Source organism: Megalobrama amblycephala, linkage group LG15 (assembly GCF_018812025.1).
Source record: "Megalobrama amblycephala isolate DHTTF-2021 linkage group LG15, ASM1881202v1, whole genome shotgun sequence".
Taxonomy (NCBI): domain Eukaryota; kingdom Metazoa; phylum Chordata; class Actinopteri; order Cypriniformes; family Xenocyprididae; genus Megalobrama; species Megalobrama amblycephala.
In genome coordinates this window covers 18,746,797-18,766,615 of record NC_063058.1, presented here as the reverse complement: position 1 = coordinate 18,766,615, position 19,819 = coordinate 18,746,797, and the positions used below count along the sequence as shown (strand labels likewise).

Here is a 19,819-nt window from a genome sequence, read left to right as displayed (position 1 = left end):
ATATTACTGTTTGGAACAGTAGCTTGTGTATATAAATATTTATGTAAAATATTTCATAAAATGGTTCAGATTAAAAGTAAATTTTAGCATGAAGCTTTTATGTCAATAAAACTTTTTTGCATTACTTTAATGAGAATATTAGGGGCCAAATGTATTTGTCACAAGAATGTATATTTTAAAGAATTTTATGGAAAAAAGAATTTTGTCTTGTTTTTGGGCTGAAAAAAAAAAAAAAACATGGGATTCACCTATAAAAATTATAAACGAGTAGCTAAAAGTTATTTCTATATTAAGAAACAAATTAATGAACAAAGCATACTGATATCATCATGTTTATTAAAATAACACTTCTCAAGTGGTACACAAGAGGAACTTCTCTCTCGATGCACCGCAGCTACAAATAACAATAAAATGAAAAGTACAGTACAATAAAAACGTGACATCACTTCAGTACTCGTTCAGAGGAAATGCATCAAAGTGAGGCTCCACGGGTGCTCTGTTGCACGACGTGACAAAACCAGAACGCTTTAAGACTTTAATGGAAGCATTCTCGTTTTATCGCATGATGTCGCTCAACTTGCAGGGTGTTCCAGTTGGTTGTGCTCCTTTTTATTGCCAAGTTAAACAGCAGTAGTCACACAGCACCACAAACATAGTACAATCTATGGAAGCTTGTTTCTGCCACTAAATAAAAAAATAAAAAAAAGTTAATTGTGACTTTTTATCTCACAATTCAGACTTTTTTTCTTGCAATTGCAAGTTGTAAACACATAATTGCAAGTTTGCCACATAATTCAGTTTTTTTCTGCCACCGAATAAAAAAAAAGGTAATTGCAACTCATTTTTCTCTCACAATTCTGACTTTTTTTCTTGCAATTCTGAGTAATCATCTTGCAATTAAGTTTATATTTTGCAATTCTGAGTTTATATATCACACTTCTGACTTTTTCTAAGAATTGCAATGATGCAATTTTAAGATATTCAGAATTGTGAGAAAAGTCGCAATTACTTCTACTCTGTGGCATAAATATGATTCCATAATCACTTCAGATACTAATCAAAGGAGTAATTACCAACTTTGAGTGTCTAATTAAATAAAAAACCTCCTTTGGTCAAGTTCTATGTGGGAAAGAAAGGCATAGTGTACAAAGGTCACGTGCTGCCGCAGCGATCAGTTTTTGAGACTCGTAAGGCGGGAGAGGACTTGAAAGGCAATGTGGTCTTGGCTGACCTCTCTCAGCAGTGCTCAAGTGGCGAGTGGTGACGGGTGTGTGTGCGTGGGTGTCAGATGGCCGGGGACGAGGCATCGGGATCCGGATCGTAATGGTGGCTGGGCTGAGGGTGGTTGGGGAGGATGTCTAGTTCGTCCACCTGAGGCCCAGGATGCATGACCACGAGCTGGTCCTGAGGAATGTCTGCAGCGGCTGCAGCGAGGTTGGTGATGGACTTGCTTTTCACGCACTGGAAGTCCACATGTCGGCTTTTGCCCTCCTCTTTCTCCCAGGACATACGGATGAAGGGCCTCTGGACGTAGTTGTAAATGACCTCCGGACGCCCACCGGGTCGCTTCTTTACTTTCTCTTTGTAGGTTGGGTATCCTAAGTGGAAACAGGTACAGCATTAACAGGAATGCTAGTTAAAGGGATAGTTACAGTGGCCGAGAAAGAAAACATCATCAGTTTGACAGCACGTGCTGCAAATACAACGCAACCAAATACAGAAACACAGATGACAACGGAAATGTTTCTAGGGCACCCCAACAAGTGACTGGGACATGCTTATTGTTCAATGTACTCATCAGTGGTGTTGTCAATGACCTGAAATGTGAGTTTTTTGCTTATTTTAACATCCTCATCGTATGTGCATTGTGGTTTTTGCAGCGCGTTTCTGTATTTGGTTGCATTGTGAGTATTTGTATACATTGTGGGTATTTGCAGCGTGTCTCTGTATTTGGTTGCGTTGTGAGTATTTGCATGCGTTGTGGGTATTTGCAGTGCATTTCTGTATTTGGTTGCGTTGTGAGTATTTGCAGCGTATCTCTGTATTTGGTTGCGTTGTGAGTATTTGCAGCACATCTCTGTATTTGGTTGCGTTGAGATATTTGCAGCACGTTTCTGTATTTAGCTGCGTTGTGGGTATTTGCAGTGCGTTTCTGTATTTGGTTGCGTTGAGAGTATTTGCATGCGTTGTGGGTATTTGCAGCATGTCTCTGTATTTGGTTGCATTGAGAGTATTTGCAGCGCGTTTCTGTATTTAGCTGCGTTTTGAGTATTTGCAGCGTGTTTCTGTATTTGGTTGCGTTGTGAGTATTTGCTTGCGTTGTGGGTATTTGCAGTGCGTTTCTGTATTTGGTTGCATTGTGAGTATTTGCAGTGCGTTTCTGTATTTGGTTGTGTTGTGAGTATTTGCATGCGTTTCTGTATTTGGTTGCATTGTGAGTATTTGGTTGCAATGTGAGTATTTGCAGTGCGTTTCTGTATTTGGTTGCGTTGTGAGTATTTGCATGCGTTGTGGGTATTTGGTTGCGTTGAGAGTATTTGCAGCGCGTTTCTGTATTTGGTTGCGTTGTGAGTGTTTGCATGTGTTGTGGGTATTTGCAGTGCATTTCTGTATTTGGTTGCATTGTGAGTATTTGCAGCACGTCTCTGTGTTTGGTTGCGTTGTGAGTATTTGCATGCGTTGTGGGTATTTGCAGTGCATTTCTGTATTTGGTTGTGTTGTGAGTATTTGCATGCGTTGTGGGTATTTGCAGCACGTCTCTGTATTTGGTTCCATTGAGAGTATTTGCAGCGCGTTTCTGTATTTAGCTGCGTTTTGAGTATTTGCAGCATGTTTCTGTATTTGGTTGCGTTGTGGGTATTTGCAGTGCGTTTCTGTATTTGGTTGCGTTGTGAGTATTTGGTTGCAATGTGAGTATTTGCAGTGCGTTTCTGTATTTGGTTGCGTTGTAAGTATTTGCATGCGTTGTGGGTATTTGGTTGCGTTGAGAGTATTTGCAGCGCGTTTCTGTATTTGGTTGTGTTGTGAGTGTTTGCATGTGTTGTGGGTATTTGCCGTGCATTTCTGTATTTGGTTGCATTGTGAGTATTTTCAGCACGTCTCTGTGTTTGGTTGCGTTGTGAGTATTTGCATGCGTTGTGGGTATTTGCAGTGCATTTCTGTATTTGGTTGTGTTGTGAGTGTTTGCATGTGTTGTGGGTATTTGCCGTGCATTTCTGTATTTGGTTGCATTGTGAGTATTTTCAGCACGTCTCTGTGTTTGGTTGCGTTGTGAGTATTTGCATGCGTTGTGGGTATTTGCAGTGCATTTCTGTATTTGGTTGTGTTGTGAGTATTTGCATGCGATGTGGGTATTTGCAGCACATCTTTGTATTTGGTTGCATTGAGAGTATTTGCAGCGTGTTTCTGTATTTGGTTGCGTTGTGGGTATTTGCAGTGCGTTTCTGTATTTGGTTGCGTTGTTAGTATTTGCTTGTGTTGTGAGTATTTGCAGTGCGTTTCTGTATTTGGTTGCGTTGAGAGTATTTGCATGCGTTGTGGGTATTTGCAGTGCATTTCTGTATTTGGTTGCGTTGTGAGTATTTGCATGCATTGTGGGTATTTGCAGCACGTCTCTGTATTTGGTTGCATTGAGAGTATTTGCAGCGTGTTTCTGTATTCGGTTGTGTTGTGAGTATTTGCATGCGTTTCTGTATTTGGTTGCATTGTAAGTATTTGCAGTAAGTTTCTGTATTTGGTTGCGTTATGAGTATTTGCATGCATTGTGGGTATTTGGTTGCGTTGAGAGTATTTGCAGCGCGTTTCTGTATTTAGCTGCGTTTTGAGTATTTGCAGCGTGTTTCTGTATTTGGTTGTGAGTATTTGCATGCGTTTCTGTATTTGGTTGCATTGTGAGTATTTGAATGCGTTGTGGGTATTTGCAGCACGTCTCTGTATTTGGTTGCGTTGAGAGTATTTGCAGCGTGTTTCTGTATTTGGTTGTGTTGTGAGTATTTGCATGCGTTTCTGTATTTGGTTGCATTGTGAGTATTTGCAGTACGTTTCTGTATTTGGTTGCGTTGTGAGTATTTGGTTGTGTTGTGAGTATTTGCATGCGTTTCTGTATTTGGTTGCATTGTGAGTATTTGCAGTACGTTTCTGTATTTGGTTGCGTTGTGAGTATTTGGTTGCGTTGTGAGTATTTGCAGCGCATTTCTGTATTTGGTTGCATTGTGAGTATTTGCAGTGTGTTTCTGTATTTAGCTGCGTTGTGAGTATTTGCAGCATATTTCTGTATTTGGTTGCGTTGTGAGTATTTGCAGCGCATTTCTGTATTTGGTTGCATTGTGAGTATTTGCAGCGTGTTTGTGTATTTGGTTGCATTGTGAGTATTTGCATTCGTTGTGGGTATTTGCAGCGTGTCTGTATTTGGTCGCGTTGCGAGTATTTGCATACATTGTGGGCATTTGCAGCGTGTCTCTGTATTTGGTCGCATTGCGAGTATTTGCATATGTTGTGGGTATTTGCAGCGTGTCTCTGTATTTGGTCGCATTGCGAGTATTTGCATATGTTGTGGGTATTTGCAGCGTGTCTCTGTATTTGGTTGCGTTGTGAGTATTTGCAGCACATGCGTTGTTAAACTGATGAAGATGTTTTCTTAATTTGCTGGCGTTTTTTCAATTTGCATGTGTTTTCTTCAGTTGCAGAGCATTAAATTCTTTCGGCCACCACAGATAGTCCACCCAAAAATGAAAATTCTGTCCATTTTGAAGCATGTTGGTGACAGTGTTTTGGTTCTCATTGACTTCCATTGTATTTTTTGTCCATACAATAGAAGACAATGGAATCCGAAACTGTTTGGTTGCCAACATTCTTCAAAATATCTTTTATGATGTTCCACAGAAGAAAGTCACACAGGTTTAAAACAGGATGAGAGTCTAGCCTGGTTTATACTCGCCACGGCTATACAAGTGCAAAGGTGCATGCGGCAAAAATGACGGTGTGGGCGGTCGTGCGCGAAACCCCATTTCACGTGGCGGTGTGCACTGCATTATTTTTAACTCTGCATGTGGCTCTGCTTCCAAAGACGCATGACTTCCAGGCGATTCTGGCCGAGCAGGTATGTCTGTACTGGCACCAAGTTTGTCTAAATTAATTGCTTACATTTACAAAAAGAGCCTACAATAGCAGAAATAAGCCTTTTAATGATAATAAAGATCCATGTTTAATAAAAATTTTCATGAAATTAGAAAATAATTAATATAACAATGTCTATAAATATTGTTTAATTTAGTTGACGGTTAGAGGACAATTACAACAGAATGGCGAGCATGTCATGTATAAATGCCTCATCAGTTTGGGGAGGAACATGTGCAGTATGTGTGAACAAGCTAATTTCATTTTAGGTTCATTTGAAAGCAGCTCAGTAAAAACCAGTCTCTTACCTTCTATGCCTAATCGAATTTTCTTCAGTCCTCTCTCCTTCAGAACAGACTTGGCAACATCTCGGTTTTCAATGTATTTGAAGAACCGGTATAGTTTTGTGCTGTATATAACTGCGGTACACAAAGACAAAAAAACATTATGTCCTTGAGTGCAAAAATGACATCCAACTAATACACTTCTAACAAAGCAACACTGATCTTTGATAGATCCAGTCTTTTCTGGCTAAAGACAAAAAGCTCTTCTTAATCATAATAAATAAAAATAACACAAAAGATATCATTCATTCCTGTACAAATACTTGGGTTAAGGGTGTTCAAAAACCACAAACAATAATTTCTTCTAAATTAGCTGAGAAGTTACCCGTAATGCAGCAGCATTGTGATTGACAAATAGGTAACAGTGTGTAATTGAGGTGCAGGTGAAGTAAACTGACTCTGTGAGTATTCCTCTCCCATTTGCGGCGGATACTCCTCATCCCAGTCAACCACGTCGTCGTCCGTCAGCACCACCACATGACACTCCCGCTCTCCGCTCTGAGCGCTGGCCACCATCAGAGGCAGCACCATCTCCTCCAGATAGAACTCAAACTGCCGCCGGGCGCCATCATTAGACAGCTCATGCATGAGTGCACCTGCAGTTGACATGTTCCAGAGTGTTATTCAATTCATCTCATTACGATTCGGAAGCACTGACTGACTAATTCAGTTTAGCCATATAATGACATACACGATACTTTAAGAAAAAAAGCCATAATATGAATGCTAATAATGTAAACAGTTCTTACTAACAGCGTCCAGTGACCCATATCTAGCAATCACACTGACCTACTTCTGCTCTCTCGCATCTACCATCCTCAGACATCCAAAATGCTCTGAATACTGTCCGGTTTCCCCGTTGCCGTGACAATCAGAGGATTTCAAGCATGAATCGGTTTAGTGCATTTGTCATGTTAATGAGTACTCACTGAGGTCTCTGCACTTGATGGTGCTGTAGTCGAAGGCAATGCAAAGGTAGTCACATGCCTCTCTCAGCTCCGGGATGGATATCCCATCAGGGCAGCGGATTATCCCCGATTTGTAGTAATCCTGCCGGTTAAAAGGGAGAGACGCAGAGGAAAAACAAACAGGCGGCCATTACTGAAGCAGCACTTATTCCAAAGAGAAGCAAATGGCTCCGATGCCAGAAAAACACACACACACACACACACACACACACACACACACACCCCCTGCTCTTCCCACTCTTCACACGCACTGATCCATTTAAAGCCTGCCAAACGTGGAAAGAGCTCAGCATACAAACAGCATGAAGACGCTGAACAAAACACTTCACCAAAAAAAAAAAAAAAGAGAAAGGTTCAATATGGCTGTTATTTCTGTAGTGCTGTCTAATCTGTCCTGATTTTTCCACTGAGCTGAGCCTCATGGCAGAAGCTTAACCCTTTCAATGCCACAGAGACGGGCTTGTATGGAATGCCATGGATGTCCAAATAATGCTGGCTGTGACATTCACCTAAAATCCAGCTTATTATTATATGCGGCCATTTTTTGTTTGTTTGTTTTACTTTTAGAAAACACCATTACACAATGTATATATATATATATATATATATATATAAATGTGTAGAATAATTATAGAAAATTCTACAAAATAAATTATATATTTTACATATTTATAGTTTATATAAAATTGAAAATGTATTTTTTTAATGTGACAATCCTAAGAATAAGAAACTTAACTATCATAATTATTACAATTATCAATATATTATTCATACAAAACTATACACAATACTATTGCTAACTTTCAGATGCACTAAGGGTGTACTCACACTAGGCACGGTTGCCTTGAACGGTTGCCACTGGCCTGCACTCACACTTGCACTTAATGTTCCAGGCCGGAGCACGCTTACGTCATGTACGATGTACGAACTTTTTGAATGTTAGAAAACATGACGAAATTCACTTTCGCTATACTGCCTTATATATAGGCTATTTATAATTTATGATTTTCAATAGCGCGTATCAGAGGATTATGACAAAAGCAGCTGAAGTTAATGGAGGAATTTGCAGCTTTACTTGCAAACTACAATTCCTGTTCATCAATAAGGTGAGAATCAGACCCATTATAAACCCAAATACACTTGAATTAATTACATGAATTTATAAGTGTACTATCAAATGTCATAATGATGACAGTAGCGCACACAAAAGTAATAACTGTCCCGTGCTCAGGCACGGTTAGCGCTCACACTGCATCCGAACCGTGCTCTGGCCCACCTCTTCCAAGCGGGCCAGGGTTGGCTATACGAACGGAGCGATCACACTTGTCAAACGAACTGGGCTTTGGGGTCAAATGCGCTCGGGCACGGTTCAGAGTGCCTAGTGTGAGTACACCCTAAAACCTCTAAAAACCTCATGAAAATTGTATTGTGTGGGGGAATTTCAGTAAAGCGAAAAAGAAATTCAGTGTATTTGCAATATTATCTGTTTAAATTCATCCCATTTAAAAACATCACTGCTACAACCACTGAAACACCGCTTTGTAACTTTTTTATAAACTCAAAAAATTAGGGCTCACTGCAAGACTTCACCAGCTCTGAATGTTTCTATTATTATACAGAATACCTCTGTATATTTTATGAGGACTGTGCAATATATATATATATATATGAATTATTTATTTGTAGAATATGTGTCATTTAACAAAGAGCTGCATTTAGTGTCCATCCGTCTGATAGTGGTGGATCTTGAAAATTTGTGGTTTTGTACATTCATAATATAAAACCCCTGCAATTTTATCAAGACTAATAATAATAATCCAGCATCAGAACTATTCGTTTTATTAAACATGAACTGATTTCAAGGTCAGTAAAGTGATCAGGCCAGAAAGGGGGACAAAACACTTTGAAGATAATAAAAGAAACCAACGAAACCAGACAGTTCTGCTGAGTTGCCATTTCTATATGTGAAATACATCTGCAATAAACTTTAACAAAACAGTATGCTTTGTGCTGAAGTCATGTAAATTTTGATACTGCAGTCTAATCCGGCACTTAATCAACATGCCTTACACTAGGCCAAAGAGATATTTAAAGCCTCAGTAAAGCTTTTAACGCATAGTGCACTCACCAAAATGGCTCTGAACATGGTGGAGCTGATTCCCTCGGCAACCTCATACTCTCCCTTTTCATTAGGACGTGTGAAGTTGTGTTCCCGTCCAGATCCGAACATCCTTTAAGACAACACCCACCAGTTACATATTACAACACTGACACAATATGACAAATTGAATGATTATATTTAAAGCTGCAGTCCGTAAGTTTTGCCTCTTTGTCGCCATCTCAGTTTGAAACCTGCAATTGCAGTTATTTGCGGAATTATCATCTTTATGAGGAAATTTTAAAAATGTGTTATCTCTCGTTCGGCAGAAGTAGAAGTGGTTCAGTCAAAATGCTGCATCTGTAACTGCATGAGAGCCGTAAAGTTTCTTGCTAACATGTTGCAAGCTTTATTTAACGTCACAATTGACATAACATATGGAATACTTGGAGTCAGTTACACAAATTGTTATTTTTGACGTCACTACAGGGAAATAACATGAGTCAGTCAGTTTACTGTTTTGCATGTAAACGGGGAAAACTGGTTATTTCAATAAGCTGATATTTGTTAATTATCAGTTTACTGGTGTGCATGTAGACCAATAGCGGCAAAGACGAATGGCGGCATGCTGGAATTTCCCACGGAAACCCACCAGAAGCACCAGAATCAGGCTAAGGTTAGGAGATAGTGAACACTGGCTGGTTATGTACTTGCTCAAATATTGATTTTGGATAATTTTTTAACCAAAAAAAGTTACGGACTGCAGCTTTAAGTAATAACGAACAGACAAAATTGAAAGAGGTGACTGAAGTTGACCCTAACCTGCCGAGCATAGTGTTGGGTTGGGCAGTGAAGATGGATGGGTCGACCACAAAACGGGTGTTATCTACAATCAGAGTGACTCTCTCGGCAGTCCTCAAACTGCGGGGTCCCTCCTTGACGTTTTCGCACACGTAGATCATGTCAGAGCTGTGGGCTTTACCGTGGGAGTCGCCATAGAACAGGCTGGAGGTGCATGATTTCTGAGGCCTGGGACTCGTGGAGCGTGAGGAGCAGCCAGAATCCCGTTCACGGTCTGAGGAAACATCATTAGACAGGAGTCAAACAATATCAAGTGAACCTTGCCAGTACAGACTTCAGTAGGAGTCAGCATCAGTAAAAGTTAAGGCCAATTCACACCGCACCAACAGACGCAAACCAATGCGGACAATCACCAGATTGCAGTACGTCACTTCTCAGACATTCCAAAACCCGACAAAATTCAAGATGTTCAATTGGCGAAAACAAGCTCCGACTGACGCCAAGAGATGCTGGGTAACAAGTGGTAACAGTGATCCAACAAAACCCAACGAAGTGTCTGTTGCCGTCTTTTGGTGCAGTGTGAATTTATAAGCAGTCATGTACACAAACAATAAATTAATTCAGCGACAATTTTGCATAGCTGTAGCTAGAGATTGTAATAATCTAATGAATGAATTAGTAAATGAATGAATAAAATTTGACTCAAACATTTATTGTGTACAATTACACAAAATATGTGTGTACAATTTTTTTTTTTTTTTCAGTATTCTTTGATGAATAGAAAGTTTATTTGTAATATAATCTTTTGTAACATTATTAATGTCTTTACTGTCACTTTTGATCAATTTAATGCATCCTTGCTGAATAAAAGTATTAATTTCTTTCATTTCTTTTAAAAAAATAAATAAATAAAATAAATACTGACCCCAAACTTTTGAACAGTAGTGTATAATGTTTTCAACATTGATAATAATAAGAAATGTTTCTTAAGCAGCAAATCAGCATATTAGAATGATTTCTGAAGGATCATGTGACATTGAAGACTGGACTAATGATGCAGAAAATTCAGCTTTTCCAACACAGAAATAAATTACTTTGTAAAATATATTCATATAGAAAACAGTTTTTTTAAATTGTAATAATATTTCATAATATTACTGTTTTTAATGTATTTTTAATTAAATAAATGCAGCCTTGGTGAGCAGACGAATTAATAATCTTACCAATCCCAAACTTTTGAACGGTAGTGTATATACACTTTATTCGGTTTTAATAATTCTTTTAAATTACAGAGAATTCATTATCTGTCAATAGAATGGGTAAACAAATTAATATTTCAGAATTATATAAATATAATTAATTAATTAATTAATTATATATGCAGTGCTCAGCGTAAATGAGTACACCCCCTTTGAAAAGTAACATTTTAAACAATATCTCAATGAACTCAAAAACAATTTCCAAAATGTTGACAAGACTAAGTTTAATATAACATCTGTTTAACTTATAAAATGAAAGTAAGGTTAATAATATAACTTAGATTACACATTTTTCAGTTTTACTCAAATTAGGGTGATGCAAAAATGAGTACACCCCACAACAAAAACTACAACATCTAGTACTTTGTATGGCCTCCATGATTTTTAATGACAGCATCAAGTCTTGAACAAGTGAGTGACATTTTGCAACATCAATCTTTTTCCATTCTTCAAGAATGACCTCTTTTAGAGACTGGATGCTGGATGGAGAGTGAAGCTCAACTTGTCTCTTCAGATTTCCCCATAGGTGTTCGATTGTGTTCAGATCAGGAGCCACTGAATCACTTTCACCCTGTTCTTCTTCAGAAATCCAACAGTGGCCTTAGATGTGTGTTTAGCATCATTGTCATGTTGGAAAAGTGCACGACAACCAAGGGCGTGATGGTAGCATCTTCTCTTTCAGGATAGAGCAGTACATCTGTGAATTCATGATGCCATCAATGAAACGCAGCTCCTGACACCAGCAGCTCTCATGCAGCCCCACATAAGGACACTGCCACCACCATGATTCACTGTAGGGACCATGCATTTTTCTTTGTATTCCTCACGCCATACAGTTTTGAAGCCATCAGTTCCAAAAACATTTATCTTGGTCTCATCACTCCAGAGTATAGAGTCCCAGTAGTCTTCATCTTTGTCAGCATGGGCCCTGGCAAACTCTAGACAGGCTTTTTTGTGCCTGGGCTTTAGGAGAGCTTCACGCCATTCCTCTGCATTGTAGGCCGTATTGTGTCATGGGAAATAGTCACCACAGTTTGGCTTTCTACTTCTTTAGATAACTGCAGTCAACCTGCATGCCAATTTTCTTCAACCCTTCTCATCAGAAGACGCTCCTGTCGAGGTGTTAGCTTCCGTGGATGACCTGGACGTCTCTGTGAGATGGTTGCAGTTCCATCTTTTTTAAATGTTTGTACCACTTTTGCTACAGTATTCTGACTGATAAGTAAAGCTTTACTGATCTTCTTGTAGCCTTCACCTTTCTGGTGAAAAGAAATTATTTTCTTTCTTAGGTCTTGTGACATTTCTCTTCCATGTGGTGCCATTGCTGACAGCATGAAATGGGAAGGGGTTTTAACACCCTTTTATAGTCAACTGTCTGCTGGACACCTGTGTAATGAATAATTAGACTCACCTGTGGTTGAATTCTTTTTAAATTAACATTTGTAGTCTAAAATTTAGCTTTGCTCCAGAGACTTTCAGTGGGGTGTACTCATTTTTGCATCACCCTAATTTGAGTAAAACTGAAAATTTTGTTCTCTAAGTTATATTATTAACCTTACTTTCATGTTATAAGTTAAACAGATGTTATATTAAACTTTTGGAAATTGTTTTTGTGTTCATTGAGATATTGTTTAAAATGTTACTTTTCAAAGGGGGGGTACTCATTTACACTGAGCACCGTATGATTAATTTTAGAATAATATAAGGAATATATATTGATAGAGTTTTTCATGAAACTCAAATGCATTTTAAATGGTACAAACTGAGGAGGCCAAAACTCACCAGTGAGGTGCTGGCGTATGGGTGAGGTGACGTTCCTGATGCAGGGGGTAAGCTGTCCTTCACCTCTCTCATGTGAAGAATCCCTGGAGCGATCTCCAGAACGCCGCCTCTCCCTGGGGTGGTCCAGGGGTCCTCCTCCGCTGGCTCCGTGCAGACTCATTCTCACCAGCTCGCGCTCCAGCTGAGCTCCACGCGGCTGACCACTGCCAGGAAAAGCCAACACACAGTCAGATACACACGTGAGCATTCGACTGCTGAGGGAGGGGTGGTCCGAGTGCATCTCCGCAACGTGAGGAACTCAGCAAGCGCACTCACAATAAACTTGGATGAACTCTGGGCTCTAAAAGAGATGCGGAGTGCAAGAAGTGTGACGACAGCAAAGAGCAATTTCTCAATGCTCCCTAAAAACCTGCTGTATGAAACAAAAAAACACTTTCAGCACAGCCTCATCTGTCAATAAGCCACTGTATTGACCCGTGTGATCACAGATGATTCATTCCCATTTGTCTTTATTTTATTCACCTCACGTGTTGTGCTTGTGAGGAAAAAGTCACTGGGTTTAACCTAATCCCTTCAGGCGATTTTTAATACATTAAAAATTCAATACTTCTTATAATTGAATTTGGAAATCCAGGTCAAAAATTGTGCTGAAAAAATAAGCATTTTTTAATAATAAAACAATTAGATTACAAGAATAAACTAATAATAAGCTGTAAAATACATATAAATCCTTTATAAACACAGACTGTATCATTTAAAACATCCAGACTTCCTATGCCCAGACCAGGTGCTGTTATTTTTTTTCCTTGCACTAATACTCATTCCCCAGGGGGCTGAAACAGGATCATTACAAGACAGATGCCCTTGAAGCAAGGAGACTGGAGTACAGCATAAACCAAAGCAGAAAACACAGTTTGCAGAGGTCTTTGCACAGAGCAGATTTGCCTCTTTTTTTCGCTGCACTGAAAAAAACATAAAGGGTTCACTGAAGCGTGCACAGGCAGAATATTCTCTTTGAATAAATGATTAATATGCTGGAAATAGGGCTTGAGTTATCCCAGCAAAAGTGCTGCCCAATATGGACCCCTCGATTCATTTTGACTGTCATGACTGTACCAGCCAAGAGCTTTGTGACCCCATTAACCAACCCAAGCGTGACCAGTGCCCACGGCACCACCATACTCAACAGCAGCTACAAATTCAATAAGTTGTGCTGCATCTGTTTTGCTGCAAGATAAATTATTCCACCTGCTGCAGAGCACACATAAAAAGTTCTATAGTACCCTACTGATAAAAATGAATAAAGTCAGGACAGTTTTTACTATTCAATGGAAAGTGTGGCTACATTAGTCTTTGAGCATGCAAAAAACACTCCTAATTCAACCAAGAGGTCAGTATGTGATGTTTAGATGTTTTAATGGTCAAATGTCTTTTGGGAATCTTTAACTTCTTTGCTTGTGTCATGAATATAAATAGAAAATGAATGGAGCGTAAAGTCTAGTGTGTCCTTTACAGTCCCTATCATAGATAATAGATAATTTTACAGAAACTAACATATTTCTATTTAATCTAATATATATATATATATATATATATATATATATATATATATATATATATATATATATATATATATAGTCATAACTAATACAGAAAATAAGTTATTATTGTTTCAATTAAATGAATATAATAATAAAAGTATTATTACAAATATTGGTCTAATTTTATAAAAATTAATAACATATATAAACATATAATATGTATACATATATACATATATATATATATATATATATATATATATATATATATATATATATATATATATTACAGAAAATAAGTTATTTTGTGTCAATTAAGTAACAATAATAATAATTATTATAAAATATATATTATTACTAATATTGGTATAATTATAAAAACAAATACGATTTTACACACACACACACACACATACATATATATATATATATATATATATATATATATATATATATATATATATATATATATATATATATATATATATATATATATATATATATATATGCACACACACTTAAACAGAATAAAACAAATAAAAAATTAAAAAATAATTCAAACAACAAATAGAACGTTGTATATAAAATAATATAACGAGATGATGAATAATTATTATTATTATTATTATTATTATATTATCTTAAATAATAATAATAATAATAATAATATTACTACTAATATTGTTATTATACAAAAGGTTTTTGTATGTATGAACTACACATTGTTTTTTGCTATAGTATAAAAATTATATAATTGTGCAAAACAGAATACATAATACAATGTAGCAAATAAAATAATGGTATAATATTAATAATATTTATTATTATTACTATTTTTATTATAGTAACAATGACTTAATAAATTATAATTATATATTATGATGATGATTATTCAATAAAAAAAGATTATTACTAACATTATCATCATTATTAAATCATTATTATACATACAAACCGCACACTGTTTTATTGTTATTACAGTCTACTCTAAAGATTATTTATTTGTGCAAAACGGAATAAAAATAATGGTTAAAATAATGGTTTTGGATATTGCTTATAAGACACTTAAAATACAACAAAACCATCCGTTTCGTTTGTTAAAAAATGAATAACAGCTGACCTCTGGCTGCAATGCAAACCATTGTACTACCAACACTTCTCAGCAGCTTCCTCAGTCCTGCTATCTGATTGATATTTTAGCACAGCCATTAATGTGATGGTGAAACCTGAACTTCAGCTGCACCCTTTAAGTAGCATCGGAGCAGTCTGACGATTCCCTAAGCAGCTCACACAGACATTCATTCAGCTCACAGGACACACTCATTCAGCTTCATAGTATCGTGCTGCGTAGAGATCATTTCATGCATCCACTGCCAATCATATCCACAATTCTCTGCAATATAATTACAAATCAAGATCTTGTTTTGCTTCTCTATTGCATCAGCTCAGAAATGTGCCAGGCAGAAGTAGCCCACAATGAATCTGAATGATGGCATGTCTGTGGTGTCATCTCCGGACCCCTTAGGGGACAAGATCATGTTCTTGACAAGCCAAGCCAATTGATCATCTGTCCCTCAGCATGTCAATCACACATATATATATAAGACAAAAGAAAATGCATATTTAACTTGACTTTTGCTCCAAGTAACTAAGGGCGCACAATACATTCTGTTACTTACAGAGAAAGTAGCATCAATAATTCAACACACTGCTGACACCGCTCCTCTAATGTTAAACAGCAAGACAATGCGTTCCTGAAGGGCACTGCATGCAGATATGCTTAAAATGACGCATACAACTCATTTCTAAACGACAGAATATTTAATGAGGGAACTGCATCAGGAATAGCCTCTATAAATAAGATTTATTACGCAGAGGTAAGCTTTTCTTATATCCTCAAGACTTTCTTGAGCAAAACACCCTCTTTTGAGATTCATTCACACAGTGAAGCGCGTGTACGTACCCGCCTGTCTTTAAAACAAAGCAGCAGGGCAGCAGCTGATGAATGAACGCACAAAGGACGCGCGCTCCTTCGCACAACGAGGGCTTGCCAGGCGACTTAGCATCCTCGGGCATTACTTTCAAAGTTCAGCATAATGCGAGCACTCCGGTGTAACTTATTCGCTGCGAACACAGCCTCCAAATGCTGTTCTCCGGAAAGAAAGGACGCCCTCAGGTAGCATCGGCGCGAGACACGGCAGGACGGTAGCATAGTAACCTGACGGAGACGCTCGCGCGAGCATGAATGGCTGGTCCCTTTTTCCGCTACAGTGGCACGCGGAGGCTGCCTCGATGACGTAGCCCGACCCTTACAATATCTCCTGATACTGTAGATTCTCTCACGCACGATAACACAATAGGCCGATGAAAGAAACAGCGTGATGGGATGGAGCACGACAGTCATGCCAATGGAAAATGAACTCAGTGAACCTCTCCGCAACCGCACGAGCGACAAGGAAGTTATAAGTGTTAAACATTTAATTTGATGTAAAATTTAATGTAAAATATGGCATTGCCCTTGTATGTTTATTGTTCAAAAATTGCAATAAAAAAAAAGACTTAGGCTATATTATTATGACCCTTCTATCCTGAGTATAGTACTAAGCTAATTTAAAGGTGAAGAAAAGGTGGGTGTTGTAATGAACATAGTAAAATCGGTCAAAATATTCGTTTGATATCATATCAAAGTAACCTTTTTAATAACCTTTAACAATAAATGGTGTTCTCGCATAATGAAAAATATATATATATATATATATATTATATATATATATATATATATCTTTTACCTTTCATTTAATTCATAAACAAACGCTTTAAAGGCCATTGTTTCCGATTACATCTTTCAAGCTCTCGATTTCTCAACGGCCAGCAGGTGGCGCTGACACACAAAGACCTGCAAGTTGTACATTATGTACAGAGGTTTTGACTTGTTTTACAAGTTTGTCACTATAACTGATGTAATGGTCTTGTTTATGGATTGTGATACTGGTTTATTGGAAATGGATAATATAATTAAACTTCTTATTCTATTAGGGAAATATCATATACATAAAGCAAAATGTATATCGACTGTACCAAATGGTAGACAATCGAAAAGCTGTTAAGACATCTAAGCTGTTGAAAAGGATAATTAATGTAATAGAAACATGATTTTTGATATAAGATACAGAATTGTGATTTGTTTTATATATATTCAAATGTCTTTGTATTCCCCTACTGTTGTTTCAATAAAAAAAATAAAAAAAATTATGTACAGAGGTGCTCTCAATCATATTTCCTCATAAAAAAAAAATAAAAAAAAAGTTTAGTATAGTAGTACCTTTAAAAAAAAAAGCATGAAAAAAGTAATGAAAAGCTTGAAAAACTCATCAGTGGCGTAATAACAGTTGTTTAATTTTACATGGAGCGGGTCAGCAACACGATGAGAAGAAACCAGATGAATACTACCAGCTTTTACACCTTGTCACTGAACAGTTGCTTGTATAGTGACTGTGAATAGTGTATTTCTCCAATGGCATTGTCAAATTATTGCTTTTGCATGATGCAGCATGAAAGACACTAAGATGACCACCATATCAGCCAGTGCTGACAAACAAAAGATTACTGATTATAGTTCACTGCAAGTAAAATTACGCAAGTTGTGTTGCCCAGGAGCTAAATTGTACTATAATATACTATAAATAGACCCTCGTGATACAAGCACAGCAGATATGATATTATAGGCTGTAATCATCCTCATAATACATTTCTGAAGTTCCCTTATTATACATTATAATGCAAAGTTCCATATAGAAATCAATATACACATTGAAACAACTGGCATGGTGCATTTAATATAATATAAACCAAGGCCGTAACCATGTTTTGAACATTTTCAACATTTTGAGGGTTTACGTTCTCAAAAATGACTTGTCCCCCTCAGTGACTGGGTATTGATACAAATTTCACAAAACGATGCAATTCCAATTCACAAGCTCCTGATTTCGATATGATATTGATTATATATCAACATGTCAATCTTTCTTAAGAAAAACAATTTCACAACTAATGCAGTAACTATGTCAGCTGGTACATTATTAAAAGTTCAAATGCTATTTATTTTTAGATACAATAATCAACACTAAATTAAAAACTTGAGTGTTGTATAAAAACAATAAAATTGCATTAAAAATGCAGTTTTTATATCAATTTTTAAAGGCCCACTGAAGTGAGTTGGAACTTGCAGCATTATTCAATGTATTGACATAATTTCAACTGAAACAGGAAGACAGGGCGATAAATCGAACAGCCCCGCCCCTGAAGATTCATAATGCTCCGAAGCTTCATGAAACAGTGTTTTGAAATCGGCCATCAATATATAAGTCCTTATTTTGTTTTTTTGGCGCACAAAAAATATTCTCGTCGCTTTATAACATTAATATTGAGGCACTGTACTCACATGAACTGATTTAAATATGTCTTTAGTACCTTTATGGATCTTGAGAGAGGAAATGTCATTACTCCCTATGAAGGCCTCACTGAGCATTCGGATTTCAACAAAAATATCTTAATTTGCGTTCCGTAGATTAACGAAGGTCTTACAGGTGTGGAACGACATGAGGGTGAGTAATAAATTACAGAATTTTCATTTTTGGGTGAACTAACCCTTTAAAAACAGTTAATCGATATAATCATCAACCCAGCCCTAATATTAACTAGAAAAATATTGCAGTTTAATTCAGATGTTAAATCCATTGAGTTTAACTGTAGAAGAAATTTCAAATCCACATATTTACTTGCAAATGCATCTGATGGTGCGTTGTTTACTGTAGTTGACTAGACCAGCTATTGAAAATCCATGCAGCAGGTGGACACTCCCATGATCTTTGTTATTAGCCAGTCTTACCTTAAGTGTCTGCAGATTCTCCCAGACTGACACGCTGTCCTTTGATCCCAATTTTCTGAATCGCTAGAGTGGCTGTCATAAGAGACGGGGCATGCTGCCATCTCAAGAGAGTTGATATTACTGGACCTATATGCCTTCAGATCTCATATCCTAACAGAGCAAAATGAATTGGAAATAAAAGAATTAGTTTTTGTTGTAAGTGTTTCCAAAACTTGCCTTTTCCAAATGCATAATATTTATGGACAAACACACACCGAGTTTAGATTTATGATCCTTGAATGCATGATCCTTGTCTAAAGGAATGTGATTCTTATTAGAATTCCTTTCATAATAATATAACATAATATCATATAATAAGTGGAAATATAATATTATATAATAAGAAAAATCCTCTAATAAGATCCAACTGGATATAGCGAGTTTCTGGGATTTGGATTTGAATCTTGGAGCCCTACTGGATATTGTGTAACGTTAATGTTTATAAAAACCACTTCTTCTGTACTGTTTTGCTGATGCGCCGTTAAGTGAAATGGGACCTATATTTAGAAATGACTACGGTTTAAAAGTAAAACAATTTCACACGCAACGTTATTCATTTAATTAGTTGAGCTAGTATGAATAAAATAAGCTCACAAAACTGACTCCAACTTTGGTAACCTGATTCACTAAGCTATCTAACATGGTTAGCTTATCAGTTAGCTTTTAAAAGTGGTCGCTAAACAAACAGACGATCTCTCACCTGACTCTGCTTAACGCTGAACTTTGTCCGCGATGTGTACGCTTCTGACTCTCTGACAAAAGTTAATAGCAAGCATGAATTTACTTTAGTTTGATCTTCACCACTCACGACAGCATACAGTGTTGACAGATATGGGAAGCTACATGGCTAACCTGCAAGGAGAGTGACTGACTAAGCCAAATATCGCGAGAACACACGGGACGTCGCCATAGAAACCACCTTGAGTCCAATCAACTGGTGAATCACGCTGCTATTGAAACATTTACATTGATGCCATACAAGGA

The 19,819-nt window shown here is 37.2% G+C and overlaps 1 protein-coding gene across 3 annotated transcripts; it reads right to left on the bottom strand.

Moving 5' to 3' along the window:
* Positions 1–316: 316 nt before the first annotated feature.
* On the bottom strand, positions 317–19,807 carry btbd10a (BTB (POZ) domain containing 10a). 3 transcript variants are annotated; one of them, XM_048159644.1, is made up of 9 exons: positions 19,688–19,807; positions 18,797–18,946; positions 12,368–12,570; positions 9,348–9,600; positions 8,556–8,658; positions 6,389–6,509; positions 5,858–6,055; positions 5,424–5,534; positions 317–1,598 (listed from the first exon to the last, which is right to left on the bottom strand). In XM_048159644.1, exons 2-9 carry the CDS (start codon positions 18,895–18,897, stop codon positions 1,285–1,287), a joined length of 1,404 nt encoding a protein of 467 aa, XP_048015601.1. In that variant the 5' UTR covers positions 18,898–18,946; positions 19,688–19,807; the 3' UTR covers positions 317–1,284. The 3 variants fall into 3 exon arrangements, with proteins under 3 accessions (XP_048015601.1, XP_048015600.1, XP_048015599.1); XM_048159643.1 differs by lacking the exon at positions 19,688–19,807 and adding an exon at positions 19,536–19,681; XM_048159642.1 differs by lacking the exons at positions 18,797–18,946; positions 19,688–19,807 and adding an exon at positions 15,872–16,171.
* Between the last annotated feature and the right edge of the window lie 12 nt (positions 19,808–19,819).

What these genes read in the sequence shown, in the direction of transcription:
- btbd10a (XM_048159642.1), bottom strand. Translation starts at nt 15,984, where the DNA reads ATGCCCGAGGATGCTAAGTCGCCTGGCAAGCCCTCGTTGTGCGAAGGA. An exon ending in TTTGTTTTAAAGACAGGCGG is followed by an intron (nt 12,571 to 15,871) that starts GTACGTACACGC and finishes TTTTCCTGGCAG; the next exon opens with TGGTCAGCCGCGTGGAGCTC. An exon ending in GGGAGAGGAATACTCACAGA is followed by an intron (nt 5,535 to 5,857) that starts GTCAGTTTACTT and finishes TGTGTACCGCAG; the next exon opens with TTATATACAGCACAAAACTA.